The following is a 17,388-nucleotide window of genomic DNA, read 5'->3' as shown; positions in this document are numbered from 1 at the left end:
TTTTCATAATATCAGTCATAATTAAAAGAGAAGAAAAGTTGTACCTTAATCTTTTTGAGACGGTAGAGTCTCGTGCTGATAACGTGTGATAAAACAATAAAAGTAGAAGAACAATATTGCAGAGAAAGAAAGAGAAGAAATTCTTATTGAATTTTGGGATGATTTACAATGGGGTAAGACCCCTCTATTTATAAGGGAAAAATGACTTAGCCACAAAGTAAAACTCTCTGCAAGATAGACAACGTTCACTCTAAATAGAATTCTACTCATAACATTTTGAAAATTATTCTCTTATTTTACAAGCAAAGTATGTTTTGTAAACCAAAGTTTAAGTGCAAATTAATATAGTCAACATCATTCAAAGCGACAAGGACAAGCACCAAATTGTGGAGCAAATCCTGTGACCACGATAAGGAAATCTACATCATGTACGTCACCTTGAATTATGCTACTAATCGTAGATGATAGTACAAATTAAAGTCTTAATTTCATCTGTTGGTTAGTTTGAAGGCCATTTTTTTATGCTTGAAAATGACCTCCTTTTTAAATTTTGACAATGCCAACTGTTTCTGGTTGGAATTCTACATTTTAGGTTTCGTTTTCGGCTGGTAGTTTTGTCGGTTGAAGCTTAATTTAGTGGTGCACATTAATTGTGGCAGTCGCAAATTCGGCTGAACCCAATAATTTTGGTTCAAATCATGTATTTACTTTGAAATTTTTGTTAAAATTTTACAAATTATTAATTTAGAACTCAGTAATATAAAAGGATTAAGAATTCTAAACTCATAAACTCGAAATCCTAGTTCCGCCTCTATGCACATATATGAGTTCTTAATTCTACTTTTCTTTGGGTTCTTTCATTTTCTTGAAGGTGAGTCTTAATTCCTAAATGAAAGACCTGCTTCTGGCTCCATGCACGAAGCAAATAATAAGTGTATTAACGTGTGTCCCCAACTTGCACCAATAGCTAGTTTTAGGTCGTTACATTTACATTTTATTCATTAACGTATAAAAAGTGCTTACACAATTAAATATGACTATAGGTAATTAGTGTTTACATTATAAGTATGAGCTACTAACTTTGTAGAAAGAGTGAATAATTAATTACACATAACGTATGAGAAATTTACTCAATTAAATATGACTGTAGCCTGTAGGTAAGAGTTTACGTCAATTGTGAGCTGCTAACTTGGTAAACAGAGTGAATGATAAAATTACACAACGTATAAGAGATTTAACATGCTCAAGTAATAAAATTCAAACTCTTTTACTATTGACGCTTGACCATAAAATCTAGTTATTTGCGGACAAATGAATTTCTCTATATATTGATCTACAACCGTAGAAACGGTCTCTCGAAGAAAATATAGGGTAAGGCTGTGTACAATAGACCCTTGTGGTCTGGTCCTTTCACCAACACCGCACATAATGGAAGCTTAATGCACTGGACTGTCCTTTTGTTGATCTAGCGCCTTGTCCCTTCTTCTCTACTAGCAGGGGAGATGCAACTGAGGGGGAAGATCAGAACCTTGAGTTCAAGCCAAAGGACTTTCTACAGGAGCAAGGATACAATTAAGACCGCAGAACTTGATTCATCTTCTTTCACTGAGTGCTCGAGAGATAGAAAACTGAAACGGGGAGCTAATGTCTTGGTATTCCTGCAAAGACAATCTCTGATTTTGTATATGGTCAAAACCGAGCTCATCTATTGCACGACGGATCGGGGCTGAAACGTGATGGGTTAAAGATCAGCTCCAGATTATATCGAACTAAGGTATGAAGTTAGAGCATGCGTCTTCAAGATCATCGAGCTCGTAGCTCCGAAATCGACCCCGACTCTGATCGAGCTCAAGGAAATATTATCGGACCGTATAACGAAAGGACGAAATATCCGTAACCGGTCGGATATCATGGCGAGAATCTTGACACGTATCAATGAGACCAACTAATTTGCAAATTGTGAGATTTCTTACCTTTTATGGAATTGTATCTAAAGTATGACTCCCCTACTATGTAAAGGGTCTGATTATTTGTAATACACATTGGAACACGCATCCAAAGGCAATAAATTATTATTTCTAGTCCTTATTATCTTGTTATTCTATTCTGACATCGATTGAAGCAAATTCTAGCTCGAGGGTGACTCACCTTCAAGGCTAACACTGTTCAACTTGTGTGGTTTGCATTCATTTTGCTATCATTGATTTCAATATTAATCTGTTTTCTCAGTTTGTGTCAAATTATATCACGTATCCTTAAAACCGCATATAAATTCAATTGTTATCCAATTTTAAGGGTAAACAATTTGGCGACCACCGTGGGACGAAGGATAATAGTGGTTATTTGATACGAATTTTCATAACACACACTATTTTTCACTTGTTCTTTGAAGTGTCTTTAATTTCAGGGTTAAGCTCAAAATGTCAAACTCACAATTTGCACCTCTACCTACTGACAATGTGTTTGATCACCACGGTGAAAACAATAACATAGCTCCCGGTAACGAGGTACCGCCCGTTGATCCCGTCGAAATTCCAATTGCGGACCCGTTGGACGCTAATTCGCATATGGCTATCGGCACTAGCCTCCCTCCTGACCCCGAGAATAGCATCCGTAGTGGAGCCCGGTTAACGGCACAAATACTCAAAACAATGAAGGAGACGGGGTCAATCTACAGATGATCTTCGAAATATTGCAGGCTCAACATGCGACAATAGCTCAGCTACAAAACCAGAATCACGTACCGAGCAGGATCGAGCCTGATCCATCTCGTGAGATCACTCGTAGGGAGGAACCGGTCGCGAAAAGGTCGAATGGGAGCTAGTCGGGTAACAATCCGAAAATCAGAAAGATGCTCGAAAAACTGACAAAACGAAAAGAATCAGGGGAAAAGAAAATCGAAGCAAACGACAAAAAGGTGAAAACCTACAATTCTAGGGTCGACCAGATCCTGGGAGCGCCTCCGATATTGAAAGGCTTGGATTCTAAGAAGTTTGTACAAAAAGTTTTCCCTCTGAGTGCGGCTCCAAAGCCGATCCCTAAAAAGTCCTGCATGCCCGAGATTCCTAAGTACAACAGAACGACAGATCCAAACGAGCATGTCACTTCATACACATGCGCCATCAAAGGAAACGACTTGGAGGATGATGAGATCTAGTCTTTCTTGCTGAAGAAATTCTAAGAAACCCTGTCAAAGGGTGCCATAATATGGTATCACAACTTATCCCCTAAGTATGTTGATTCATTTGCTATGCTTGCAGACTCTTTTGTGGAAACACACGCTGGGGCTATCAAGGTCGAAACCAGGAAATTAAACCTCTTCAAAGTAAGGCAAAAGAATAATGAGATGCTTAGAGAGTTCGTATCTCGATTTCAAATGGAACGGATGGACCTGCCACCAGTTGCTGATGACTGGGTTGTTCAAGCTTTTAACCAAGGACTCAATGTTCGAAGTTTGATGGCTTCACATCAATTGAAGCAAAATCTGATAGAATATCCGCTTATTACTTGGGTTGATGTGCAAATCGGTATCAATCAAAGATCAGAGTCGAAGATAATCAACTAGGGGATCCTTCCGGGTCCGTTTATTCTATTAGAGCCGCTGGAAGAGTCAAGAGAGATATTGGTCATGAACCAAGGTCGAAAAGGGATCGATACCAACCATACAATGAGGATCGAAGAAGCAATGGTTCCGGACGGAGTTCTATACAAAATGAGAGGAGAAACGAACGAGGCCAGAGCAACCGGGGACTCGTGAGCAAGAATGGTTTCGACAGACCTATCGGACTCATGAGGAGGTAGATCGATTATTCAACAACGGGCATCTTCAACAAAAATCTTGAATGACCGAGCCAAGAATCATTTCAGAAATAAGGACTCCAATAAACAAACCGAGAAAGAAGAACCTCAACACGTCATCCACACGATCATTGGAGGGGTTAATGTCCCTCAAGGTACGATGTTAAAACGCACCAAAGTATCCATCACAAGGGAGAAACGGAGTTGAGATTACATACCAAAAGGAACTTTGTCTTTCAGCGAGGAGGATGCAGAAGAAATCATGTAGCCCCACAACGATGCACTGGTAATATCTGTACTCATGAATAAATCTCGAGTTAAACGTGTGTTAATTGATCCAGGTAGCTCGACAGTTCGTGCCACACATGCTCGGAATAGGGTTTCTGCAACATGAAGTCCTCGACCCACTCCTTGAGTTGAGGAACTGCATTCGGCATTCGAGCAATGGTGCACCATAAAACGTCGATAATATGGGAGGAAAAGGGAAAAACAAAATCATTAAGGCAAAGTTATACTTACGTTTCATGTTCCATTTCTTGGGAAATGGCATGTCCTCGACCGAGATTAAAATCAAAGTTTTCACACGAATGAATTGGCCCATCCAGCCTCGGTCCCGATCCTCGTCTGTACTTGAGAATGGGACCCTACTGGCCTGGCGGACAAGTTTTATTAATCCCCTCGATAGAGTGGGGGACTGTGCAGGCGCATGAAATGATAAAGGGTTAAGGGGCAACCCTTAGTTATGTTTAAAAAAGAGCAGAGGACAATCACTATCCTTCAGAAAGAGGGATGAATCTGACTGAGGGTCACCTCGTACCTCTTGCAGAAGGCAATGATAACCGGGTCTAAGGGATCCAACATGAAGGGATAAGTGTAAATACTTAAAAAAAACTCCACGTGGGTAGTAATTGCCTCCTCAGGCGAAGGCACCACCACATGTTTATCAGCCCAGTTGCAATCCTCTTTGACCTTGGAGAGGAGATCATAGGAGATCGAGCATATATATCTCGAGACCGTCTCGCATCGACCCGGAACCGAAGAAGTTTTTTTGACCTTGAAATCAGCATCGGTCGAGCAGCCACCAGGAACAAGCTCTTCAGGGTGAGGTTCCACCGCTAATCCCTCGACGGCATGTTGTGATAAAGAGGGAGTCTCTTTTTATGGAACTGTCTTAGAAGTTTGCACCATTTTTCTTTTGAATAAAGATGAAGAAGAGAAAGTTAAAAGGTCACGCTTAACGTTTTGGAATGGACATAAGCAAATATTCTTGCAAAAGCCTCAGGAGATCTGGTACAAGTGTTGGAGAATACAAAGGGTTGTTGAGGGTCAAAAGAAGATGAGGTTTAAACGTAAAGTTTGAATGAATGAAAGTTTGAGTATTTATAGTTTACAAATGACGGTTCAAAACCAGTAATGGCCGAGCAGGAACTGACGAACATTAAATTCCATTAAAGACATGACTGACGAGACGTTTCGTTAGTAAAATCATTTCTAGCGCAAGAATCAAGACGAAGATCGGGGCTCATATCGTTTCTCGTCGTTTACTCTCCAAAAAATGAGGGGACTATCTGTATACGGTCAAAACCGAGCTCATCTATTGCATGACAGATCGGGGCTGAAACGTGATGGGTTAAAGATCGACTCCGAATTATATCAAACTAAGGTATAAAGTAAGAGCATGTGTCTTCAAGATCATCGAGCTCGTAGCTCCAGAATCGACCCCGACTGCGATCAAGCTCAAGGAAATATTATCAGACCGAATAACGAAAGGACAAAATATTCGTAACCGGTCGGATATCATGGCGAAAATCTCAGCACGTATCAACGAGAGACCAACTAATTAGCAAATCATGAGATTTCTTACCTTTTGTGGAATTGTATCTAAAGTAGGACTCTCCTACTATAGAAAGGGGGTCTGATTATTTGTAATACACATTGTAACACGCATCCAAAGGCAATACATTATTATTTCTATTTCTTATTATCTTGTTATTCTGTTCTGATATCGATTGAGGCAAATTCTGGCTCGAGGGTGACTCACCTTCAAGGCTAACATTGTTCAACTTGTGTGGTTTGTATTCATTTTTCTATCATTGATTTCAATATTAATCTGTTTTCTCAATTTGTATCAAATTATATCACGTATCCTTAAAACCGCGTATAAATTAAATTGTTATCCAATTTTGAGGGTAAACATAGCTCAATTTATGTAATCATATGAATGTTGGATGTCATACATCCAAACTCACAAAGAAAATCTCATCATATGAATGTTGGATGTCATACATCCAAACTCACAAAGAAAATCTCAATCTTACTAGAAACCATGTCTTTTATGTGTCAAAGGAAGCTAAAGAATTAAAGGGCTGAGCTATGCCTCTTAATAGTCCGGCTGGTTGACTACCGGAACTTTCACCTTGTTGGTAAGGTTCATTCCCCACCTTATAATTCCCTCTTCATTTTCCCTTCCCATCCCCATAAAGTTACAAAAGATCAAAGAAAAAAAGAACAGATTAACTTTAAATTGTAGCATATAAATTAAAATAGAAACAAAACAAGATAGCCTCCATACTGTAGATAGATATATCATACTTTTTCTCAAAGCAACAGTTATGAGGGAAAACATAAGGGTTAACATCTCAATGTCTTGCCATATTTAAGCTGACAGAAGAAGCCATATGGTCAGCTTCTTCAAATCAAACGACACTAAGGGCTATTTCAACATCAGTATTTTTCTCAGTCCAAAACTTCGGAAGCAGCAAATTAAAGCGTGCTAAATCTATAAAGTATGCAAAATTGTGGTACAAAATGCTCTAAAATTCTCACTGCAGTAGAAGATGAAAATATATAGTAACCGTGTGAGGAGCTCACCTGGTAAATAGTTCTCCTTCATCACTATTCTATATCTACATCTCACAGAAGGAAAAGGCGACACATTATGTATCATGGCCTTTTAAATTTCTAATACATTCACATTGAAGAAAACAAATGAAAGAAAGTAAGTGGAATAGGATCAAAATCTTACAAAGTACTATCTACATCTACTACACAGAGAAGTACCTCCTTTTATCTACCATCAGCTGATGTAAAGGACTCCGCGAATCCAGTTGGTCTTGCAGGGATACTACCCTTACTGTCCTCGAGGTCCACATAACTCAAGTCTTTTCCTTCCGATTCTTGCCATCCCTTCACCATTTGATTGAGGGGAAGACTGTAGTCGATACCACAATATTCCTCCGGATCATCCTCAAGAGGCTTCCATTTCTCAACAAGTGGGCTTAGTACATTCACGGCGTGTCCCATATCGGGCCGTTGGCCTGGTTCTCTTGCAGTGCAGTGACCAGCAAGTTCAGCTAAGGTTGAGATGCTCTCAATGATCTCCTCTTTAACATCCAGAGCTGGATCAATGGCTTCCATAAGCTTCTCTTTAGTGGATTTGATATTCCAGAACCATGCAACCAAGTACTGGCTTTCCTCGGGTCTATCCTCATCAAGTTCCATCATCCCAGTTAGCAACTCCATTAGCACAACACCGAAGCTAAAGACATCTGCTTTCGTGGTGATTTTACCCGTAACTGGATCAAATCAGCAGGTCATATATATGAGTTAAGAAATGGGAATGCCAAAATAATTCATTATACTTCAGAATTGAGTTAAGCATACTCTATGGGTCTATAAAAGTAAAGATTGTCATACAAACATGCCTTTTTTGAAAAAATCATATTTCTTTCTCTTTGATAAAGTAAGCCTTATTAAAAATTATCCCATCATTGAACACAGTCAAAGTACCGATTTTGATGCTGGCATTTCGCTTTATTCTCTTTTATTGTATTTCGGTGCAATGAGAAAAAAACAAAATTATTGATTATACATTTCATATGCAAATAATTAAAAGAGCTCAATGATATGTCCTTGATTGAAGAAAGACAGAAATTCAAACCTAGGCTACAGGAATAACTAGTCAAATAGTTACACTAAGACTGAAAGTAGACAGTATTTCCTAACACTTCAAATAGCAATATAGAAAAAGGAAAAAAAATGGTTACCTGCATATTCAGGTGCCAGATATCCAAACGTTCCGGCCAGCCTGGTGACCACAGATCTCTCTCCATCAGGAGCAAGTTTCACGAGTCCAAAGTCAGACACTTTTGCTCGGAAATCATCACCCAGCAATATATTTGAGGATTTGAGATCTCTGTGTATGAAGCTCTGATGAGCCAACGTGTGTAGATACTCCATCCCTCTAGCGACATCTAAGGCAATATTAAGCCTCTTCTTCCAAGAGAGAGGCTCCAATTTGAAGTTTTTCCAGTGGAAAAGATGCCTACTAAGAGCACCTTGTGACATGTACTCATATACCAGAATTCTTTCATTACCTTCAACAGAGTATCCCAATAGAGATACTAAATGCCGATGTCGGACTTTTGAAAGAACAGCAATTTCAGATCGAAATTCATCCAACGCTTTGTTGCTAATTATCCCAGCTTCCATTCTTTTGACAGCTATTTGTGTCCCATCATCTAATTCTCCCTTATAAACCACGCCAAATCCACCACGCCCAAGTTCATTTTCTGGAGAAAAATTCTTAGTCACATTCCTAAGTACTTGAACCGCTATGAGCAAATTCCCAGCTTCAATCATATGGGATTCACCACTGTGTATGCTAGCAGAACCACTTGCATTCAACGTGGAAAGACTTCCATTAGTGTGATTGGCAATTGCAATCTTGACTACATTATCAGAATCAGACGGATCTCTAGGATGAACCACAAGAGAAGTTGGAGCTTGATGCTTATCTTTACTCTTCTTACGGACATGAATGCACAACGGAATAGCAAGACAAACCAAAACTACAAAACCTGCAATAGGAACCACAACTATGGCTAACTTAAACTTGGAATCTTTCTTTTCTGGTGACTGCTCACCGGGTTTAACAATGACAGAGCTTGAACCGTTGGGTTGTGAAGATGGTACAGACGAAGAGGGTGAAGTCGCAGGGGTCGTGCTGTTGTTTGGCGAAGGATTTGCTCCAGCAGTACCAGAGATCAGCTGCGGATTCCCATTTAAAACAAGTTTCAAAGGGGTGGTAAATTTTGGCAGAGGTGGGGAAATATTGTTATTACTCAAATCAAGGACAGACAAAGATTTCAAGCTAGTCCAAGTAGATGGAATAAAACCAGAAAGATTATTAGATCCAAGATAAATGTGAGTAACAGATTCAAGGTTTGCAATTGAAGGACTCAATGTACCAGAAAGATTAGACCTAGGCAAGTTTATGACACTAACCTTATGGTTATTGTTACAGCTTAATCCCCACCAACTTCCATCACAAGGATTATTACCAGACCATGATTCAACAAGCCTAGATGGATAATTCACTCCATCAAGAAACTCTAAAAGTGACATAACTTCTAAGGCACAAGCTGTCCCTTGTTTGGTTTGACAAAAAGGGTTGGATTGGAAACTAAAATTAGTAGCCTTGAACTTAGGAACTGGACCCATAAAATGATTATTATTCAAATCAAGACTGTCTAATGGCATATTAGCTAAACTTTCAGGGATTAAACCAACAAGTTCATTGCTATTCACATTGAATTCCTTCAAATTTGTTAAATTACCAATACCCTCTGGGATTTTACCTGAAAATTTGTTACCATGAAGCCAAAGACTTGTGAGTGACACCATTGTTGTAACAACATCAATTGGACCACTCATACCATTACCAAATTGATCATTTAACCAAAGCTTCTTGAACACTGTATCTTTGAAAGTGGTTGGAATTGGCCCTGAAAGCCTATTTGTGGACAGCAACAAAACCTCTAAAGAAGACATAGTTCCAAGAAATTCAGGCAAACGACCAATCAAACTACAGTTAATCATTGTCAAATTGAGCAACTGAGCTGAATCTTGCAATCCACTTGGTAATGACCAACCAGTAGTAGCATTCAGAGGATTACTATCCAAAGCCAAAACTTGTAGATTCACAAGTCCATTGAAAAAATCTGATGGGATTGTGTCAAATTGGTTGAAATCCAAGTAAGCAAACTTCAATTCAGACAAGCCACTGAAAGATGGCAACTTCCCACTAAATTGGTTCTTTTGCAAGCCCAAATTCGTGAGCTTTGACAACTGATTCAAGTTGTGTGGTAAAGGGCCTTTTAATCCCAAACCCATGACTTGAATCTGCTGAATTCTGGTGCCAGTACACACAATATGTGGCCAAACTGGAGAACCACAAGGGTCTCCACCATTATCAGGCCATTTCAAAAGCTCAGGATTTTCCAGTCCTTTTCTAAATTCATTGATAATAGCAAAGTCATTGGGGTCTGTAACACTGAAAACAAGTGAAGCAAGAGCAAGAAACAGTGTCACAACAAGCTCCATACATGATCCACAAAGCACCATTGGACATGCATTTAAGACTCCCCACTGAAACAGAACCAAAGAAAGCTACTGTAACATGTGCCACCTAATGGTCAAATCTTGAGACAAGGAGAAAAGAGAGTGTGATAATTGGAGTGAGAAAAAAAAAAAAGCACAATGCTTGTGCTACTAATATGGTGGTGTTCTTGCTGACAATCACAGTGGCTTTAATTTTTAGCAAAATAAAATTAGTAAATAGAGAAAAATAAAATTCAAAAAGCAAAAAAGACAAAGAAGAATAGAAAAGAAAATGAAGAATCTGTTGTTTGAAGATATAGGAGCAAGAAATGACCATAAAAAGTGGATCTTTCATGAGAAATGCTTATCCAAGAAAATACATGTATAATGAATGTCTCTTTAGAAGGAGAGCCTCGGTGAGGTTACGGGTTCGTGGTAGAAACATTAACTTGCACAAATACAGTATGCAGGTTAATCATGAACTTTGTGCATAACAGAAGCTTAGTACATGCCTCTTTTAATGAATGTATGTTTAGGGGGAATGTCTTGAATTTTCTTTGTATTACGAAGGAAAGTGCTGGTAGGGGTATTATAGCCTTTCTGACAAGCATACACCCGTAAGTATTTAATTACATCTAACTTTCCATATGGACCTCGCTGGTATGGTTGATTGTGGAAAGTAATACCAAGTCTTTTTATTATTATTTTTATCTTTTTGGGACAAGAAATCTTTTATTTAATGAAACCAAAAAGAAAAGGGAAGCACTCCACTAAAATTATTGAGTTTCAGTTGTTTCTTTAACTGTCAAAGGTATTACTTCTCCCGTCCCAAAATGTTTCTTTTTGTTGCTGTTCAAATTTGGTTTCCTCATACTTTGACTAACTCTTTTTATAAATTTTTTTAACAATTTGTAAAAAAAATAAATTAATCTCATAATGTTATTAATACAATTGTAAGAATTTATTTGCATATAGTTTTGAAATTTTGGCTAAATTAGCCTTTTAAAGAGGGAAAAAAAAAGGTGAATAAATTTTGAAAATGAGAGACGGCCCTTTACCCATATATAAATATATGGTCGCAAAACGTACGGTTCCAAACATGTTTTATAAATACTTCTATTAATAACTTTATTTTGAAGTACTACTAGCTCCTTCATATTAATTATCTTGTTTCTCTTTTACATGTCTTTTAAGTATAAATAAATAAGCTTCTTACTACAATATCGACCTTACTTATATCTTTAAGTATTCAACATATTAATTTCTCTTCAATAGTTTTTTACTCTCCCATTTGAATTTTCTATGCTAGTTTTTTACTTTCAAGGCATTTAATACTAATTAACCCTAAACCCTATTATTTTGAAAAAATATATATATAGTAAGCATGACAATTAATATGAGGGAGTAATATTTTAATGACGTACAACAAATCCCTTTGTAATTAAAATTTTATTCGTTTCTGACAGTACCATTAAAGGAAATCCCAAAGGAAAGATATTCGTTGACGTGTTTAAAACAACCGTAATTATTTAATGCATGCATGACAAGTTAGCATGACTATTAATTAATGTTCATAAATGTAAATTGGCAATATGTTTTAAGTAGTTGGACTTGTATATTTATTGAAGCGTAAATTTTGACATTCCTTCGGATTATGGTAGGTCGAGAGTTTAATGTGTAAAACAGAGTAAAAATGAATACTATAGTTTGGGGTTAATAATGTAAAAGTTTGCGGCAGTCTCATAGAAGTCCACAAGAAATACTTGTGGACTTTTAGCAATCAAAATTACCTCATGATAAACTGCTAGCTAGTTTTCTTTATAAAAAAAAAAATTACCTCATGATAGATAGACTTTCTAGTAAATTAATATGCCATTTTACATGAAAAGCTAGAAAAAAATGCCAGCATGCATAAAGTAGGACATTCTGTTTTTTTCTTTATCCGGCAACTATTTTCAGAATTAAATTTAGTAGGCATTTGGACATAAAAATTATAATTTTTGGAAAAAAGTAACATTTGGAATTAAGTTAAAAATGGTATTTAGAATTTAAAATTATATTTGAACATGTATTTTACTTGAAATATTGTAAATTTTTATGAGTGAGCAAAAAAATATTTCTAAATTTTTTGAAAAAGAGGTCAAAACCACTTTTTGGTTTTAAAAAAACTCATTTTTGAATTTTTTTCAAAAACAATGCAAAAATTTATGGACAAACACATTTTTGTATGGACAGACGGAGTCTTACTATGTTGATATTTTTGGAATTTTGAAATGTAAAATGAAAATAATGAACTTTTTTTTTTGGTAATTAAAAAACTTTTATTTACCAGTAACATTTTCAATGTTGTGTTCAAGCTTAATCTTGACATAAGCCCCAGATTTTAGCCATTCAATTCACTGTCCTCTTGACTAACTACTATACTACTAGGTATGCCATCTAACTGCACATTAGGATAGTAGTTAAGCTCCATCAATCTTCGTTGTAGTCGCAACTTAGTAGCTCCTCGACCATGCACATCTTGTGTTATTATTTTACTCAGCACTGCTGCTGATCGCTGCTTTCCTTGAAAAATTCTACCATTCCTCTCTTGCCATATATAGTACAGACTGCCTGCAAGAGTTAGTTTATATAGTTCAACTATTGTGCTCCTCCCCTTGTATTGTCTTTCAGCCCACTCGATCTCATTTGTCCATGTCATCGCTTGTCTATGAATACCTTACCATTGTAGCATTGTTGTTCATACTCTTGAAGAATAAGAGCAGTTAAAAAATAAGTGATCAATAGTTTCCTTTGCAGTGTTACAGAGTGCACAAATTGTATCTTCCACATAGCCACATCCCCTCAATCTATCTTTAGTTAACAGCCTTTTATGTGCAGCCAGAAATACTGTGAAAATTCACTTTGGCAACCCAGCATTATTGCATACCAGTTTCCTCCATGACACTCTAGCAAATTCACCTCTAATCTTCACATACATGGTCTTGAAAGAGAACTTCCTCATTCCCTCTACATCCTCCTCTGTATAACCAGCTTCCTCAAAGTATTGTTTGGCTTTCAGCACCTTCTGTACAATCCATGAGGCTTGCTTTGGGTCAATGCTTCATAGTGAATTCTGTTTCTTGTAGTATACATGTATCCATTGAACTCACATCTTATCTTTTTTCTTGCATAGGTTCCATAGAAGCTTGCATATAGCTGCCTTATTCTATGCCCCTATATCAAGCAAATTTAGACCACCTGCTGCTTTAGGCTGGCACAACTTGTCCCATGATAATAATGCTTTCTGTGATACTTCCACACCTTCAGTCCATAGAAATGTTCGACACACACTTTCAATAAGCTGGATCAGCTTCTTTGGCAACAGAAACACCTGGGACCAGAACACTTGCATAGAGAAAAGTACACTCTTAATTATTTAATTATTTGAATTATTCCTGCATAGGACAGAAACCTTGAGGTCCAAGACTGAATTCTCCCTATCATTTTTCAATTAGAGGCTGGCACTGTACCACTGATAATCTCTTAGAACTGAGTGGCACTCCCAAGTATCTGACTGGTAGTGTCCCTTTTACAAAGCCTAGGACTTGTAAAATCTCCTGTTGCTTGTCTTCATGCACTCTACCAAAAAATATAGAGCTTTTGTCAGCATTAGCCACTAAACCTGATGCCTTTGAAAACTCCTGAAAACACTGATGCAGTAGCGGGCCAGATATAGTATATCCTCGGCAGAACATCAATAAGTCATCAGCAAAACTCAACTGCACTATGTTTACATTTAGGGTGGTAATTGAAATAGGATCCCTTTTGAGTGTCTTCAGTAGTCTAGTCAGATACTCCATAGCCAATACAAATAGATAAGGAGATAGTGGATCTCCCTGTCTCAATCCTTTCTTAGCTTGAAATAGCCTTGTAGGTTTCCCATTAATGATGATGGAATATGAGACTGTTGTCACACATCTCATGATCCATTGCACAAATCTCCCTGGAGCTGTAAATATGTCAACACCTGCTCTAAATAACCCCATTCTATGGAATCCTAAGCCTTATTCATGTCTACTTTCATCATACATCTAGGAGAACACACCTTTCCTATCATACCCTTTAACTAATTCATGGCTAAGTATTATGTTATCATTTATCAGTCTGATACGAACAAAAGCTGACTGAATTTTATACATCAACCCATCCATCACTCCTTGTAATCTATTAGTTAGTACTTTAGATATACGTTTGTATAGCAGTGTACAACATGATATTGGCATGTATTCAGTAAATTTAGAAGGATTTTTCACCTTACGTACAAGTGTTACTGTTGTACAATTTATAGGTTGGTATATAGTTGAGCTTGAGAAGAACTCCATTACTACATTTGTAATTGTATCTCCTATTACAGGCTAAGCTTTCTTGAAGAATACTACATTGAAACCATTCCAACCAGGGGCTTTGTTGTCACCTAGCTAGTTTTCTTTTGTAAAAAAAATTACCTCATGATAGATAGGTTTTCTAGTAAATTAATATGCCATTTTACATGAAAAGCAAGGAAAAAAAATCCAGCATTCTTAAAGTAGGACATTCTATTTTTTTCTTTATCCGGCAACTATTTTCAAAATTAAATTTAGTAGGCATTTGGACATAAAAATTATAATTTATGAAAAAAGTAACATTTGGAATTAAGTTAAAAATGGTATTTAGAATTTAAAATTATATTTGAACATGTATTTTACTTGAAATATTGTAAATTTTTATGAGTGAGCAAAAAAATATTTCTAAATTTTTTGAAAAAGAGGTCAAAACCACTTTTTGGTTTTAAAAAAACTCATTTTTGAATTTTTTTCAAAAACAATGCAAAAATTTATGGACAAACACATTTTTGTATGGACAGACGGAGTCTTACTATGTTGATATTTTTGGAATTTTGAAATGTAAAATGAAAATAATGAACTTTTTTTTTTGGTAATTAAAAAACTTTTATTTACCAGTAACATTTTCAATGTTGTGTTCAAGCTTAATCTTGACATAAGCCCCAGATTTTAGCCATTCAATTCACTGTCCTCTTGACTAACTACTATACTACTAGGTATGCCATCTAACTGCACATTAGGATAGTAGTTAAGCTCCATCAATCTTCGTTGTAGTCGCAACTTAGTAGCTCCTCGACCATGCACATCTTGTGTTATTATTTTACTCAGCACTGCTGCTGATCGCTGCTTTCCTTGAAAAATTCTACCATTCCTCTCTTGCCATATATAGTACAGACTACCTGCAAGAGTTAGTTTATATAGTTCAGTTATTGTGCTCCTCCCCTTGTATTGTCTTTCAGCCCACTCGATCTCATTTGTCCATGCCATCGCTTGTCTATGAATACCTTGTCATTGTAGCGTTGTTGTCCATACTCTTGAAGAATAAGAGCAGTTAAAAAATAAGTGATCAATAGTTTCCTTTTCAGTGTTACAGAGTGCACAAATTGTATCTTCCACATAGCCTCATCCCCTCAATCTATCTTTAGTTAACAGCCTTCTATGTGCAGCCAGAAATACTGTGAAAATCCACTTTGGCAACCCAGCATTATTGCATACCAGTTTCCTCCATGACACTCTAGCAAATTCACCTCTAATCTTCACATACATGGTCTTGAAGGAGAACTTCCTCATTCCCTCTACATCCTCCTCTGTACAACCAGCTTCCTCAAAGTATTGTTTGGCTTTCAGCACCTTCTGTACAATCCATGAGGCTTGCTTTGGGTCAATGCTCCATAGTGAATTCTGTTTCTTGTAGTATACATGTATCCATTGAACTCACATCTTATCTTTTTTCTTGCATAGGTTCCATAGAAGCTTGCATATAGCTGCCTTATTCTATACCCCTATATCAAGCAAATTTAGGGCACCTGCTGCTTTAGGCTGGCACAACTTGTCCCATGATAATAATGCTTTCTGTGATACTTCCACACCTTCAGTCCATAGAAATGTTCGACACACACTTTCAATAAACTGGATCAGCTTCTTTGGTAATAGAAACACATAGAACCAGAACACTTGGATAGAGAAAAGTACACTTTTAATAGTTGAATTCTTCCTGCATAGGACAAAAACCTTGAGGTCCAAGATTGAATTCTCCCTAGCATCTTTTCAATTAGAGGTTGGCACTGTACCAATGATAATCTCTTAGAACTGAGTGCACTCCCAAGTATCTGACTGGTAGTGTCCCTTTTACAAATCCTAGGATTTGTAAAATCTCATGTTGCTTGTCTTCATGCACTCCACCAAAACATATAGAGCTTTTGTCAGCATTAGCCACAAAACCTAATGCCTTTGAAAAATCCTGAAAACACTGATACAGTAGCTGGACAGATATAGTATCTCCTCATTAGAACAACAATAAGTCATCAGCAAAACTCAGCTGCACTATGTTTACATTTAGGATGGTAATTGAAATTAGGATCCCTCTTGAGTGTCTTCAGTAGTCTAGTCAGATACTCCATAACCAATACAAATTGATAAGGAGATAGGGGATCTCCCTGTCTCTGTCCTTTCTTAGCTTGAAATGGCCTTGTAGGCTGCTCATTAATGATGATGGAATATGAGACTGTTGTTACACATCTCATAATCTATTGCACAAATCTCCTTGGAGCTGCAAATATGTCAACACCTGCTCTAAATAACCTCATTCAATTGAATCATTAGCCTTCTTCATGGCTACTTTCGTCATGCATCTAGGAGAAACACCTTTCCTGCCATACTCTTTAACTAATTCATGGCTAAATATTATGTTGTCATTTATCAGTCTGCTAGGAACAAAAGCTGACTGACTTTTATCCATCAACCCATCCATCACTCCTTGTAATCTATTAGTTAGTACTTTAGATATAAGTTTGTTAGAAGGATTTTTCACCTTAGGTACAAGTGTTACTGTTGTACAATTTATAGGTTGGTATATAGTTGAGCTTGAGAAGAACTCCATTACTGCATCTGTAATTATATCTCCTATTACAGGCCAAGCTTTCTTGAAGAATAATGCATTGAAACCATTACAACCAGGGACTTTCTTGTCACTTATGCTTTTTAGAGCATGATATATCTCCTACTTTGATACTTCTGCTACCAGTTGCAGTTATTGTACTCTATTCAGCATAGGGCCATCTCTCATGACTACTGGATTAATAACATGCAACTCATTTTCTGAGGTACTTAATAATTGTTGATAGAA

The 17,388-nt window shown here is 37.1% G+C and overlaps 2 protein-coding genes across 2 annotated transcripts; both read right to left on the bottom strand.

Moving 5' to 3' along the window:
- Positions 1-6,597: 6,597 nt before the first annotated feature.
- Positions 6,598-10,743, bottom strand: LOC107823862 (receptor-like kinase TMK3). Its single transcript, XM_016650563.2, has 2 exons — positions 7,845-10,743; positions 6,598-7,373 (listed from the first exon to the last, which is right to left on the bottom strand). The coding sequence occupies exons 1-2, from the start codon at positions 10,201-10,203 to the stop codon at positions 6,865-6,867; spliced, it is 2,868 nt and encodes a 955-aa protein (XP_016506049.1). The 5' UTR covers positions 10,204-10,743; the 3' UTR covers positions 6,598-6,864.
- Positions 10,744-15,665: 4,922 nt separating this feature from the next.
- Positions 15,666-16,786, bottom strand: LOC107823861 (uncharacterized). Its single transcript, XM_016650562.1, has 4 exons — positions 16,597-16,786; positions 16,334-16,541; positions 16,044-16,257; positions 15,666-15,950 (listed from the first exon to the last, which is right to left on the bottom strand). Exons 1-4 carry the CDS (start codon positions 16,784-16,786, stop codon positions 15,666-15,668), a joined length of 897 nt encoding a protein of 298 aa, XP_016506048.1.
- Positions 16,787-17,388: the final 602 nt, after the last annotated feature.

Source organism: Nicotiana tabacum, chromosome 10 (genome assembly GCF_000715075.1).
Source record: "Nicotiana tabacum cultivar K326 chromosome 10, ASM71507v2, whole genome shotgun sequence".
NCBI classification, from domain to species: Eukaryota; Viridiplantae; Streptophyta; class Magnoliopsida; order Solanales; family Solanaceae; genus Nicotiana; species Nicotiana tabacum.
The sequence above is the reverse complement of the archived record's forward strand: the minus strand, read 5'-3'. Positions and strand labels throughout refer to the sequence as shown.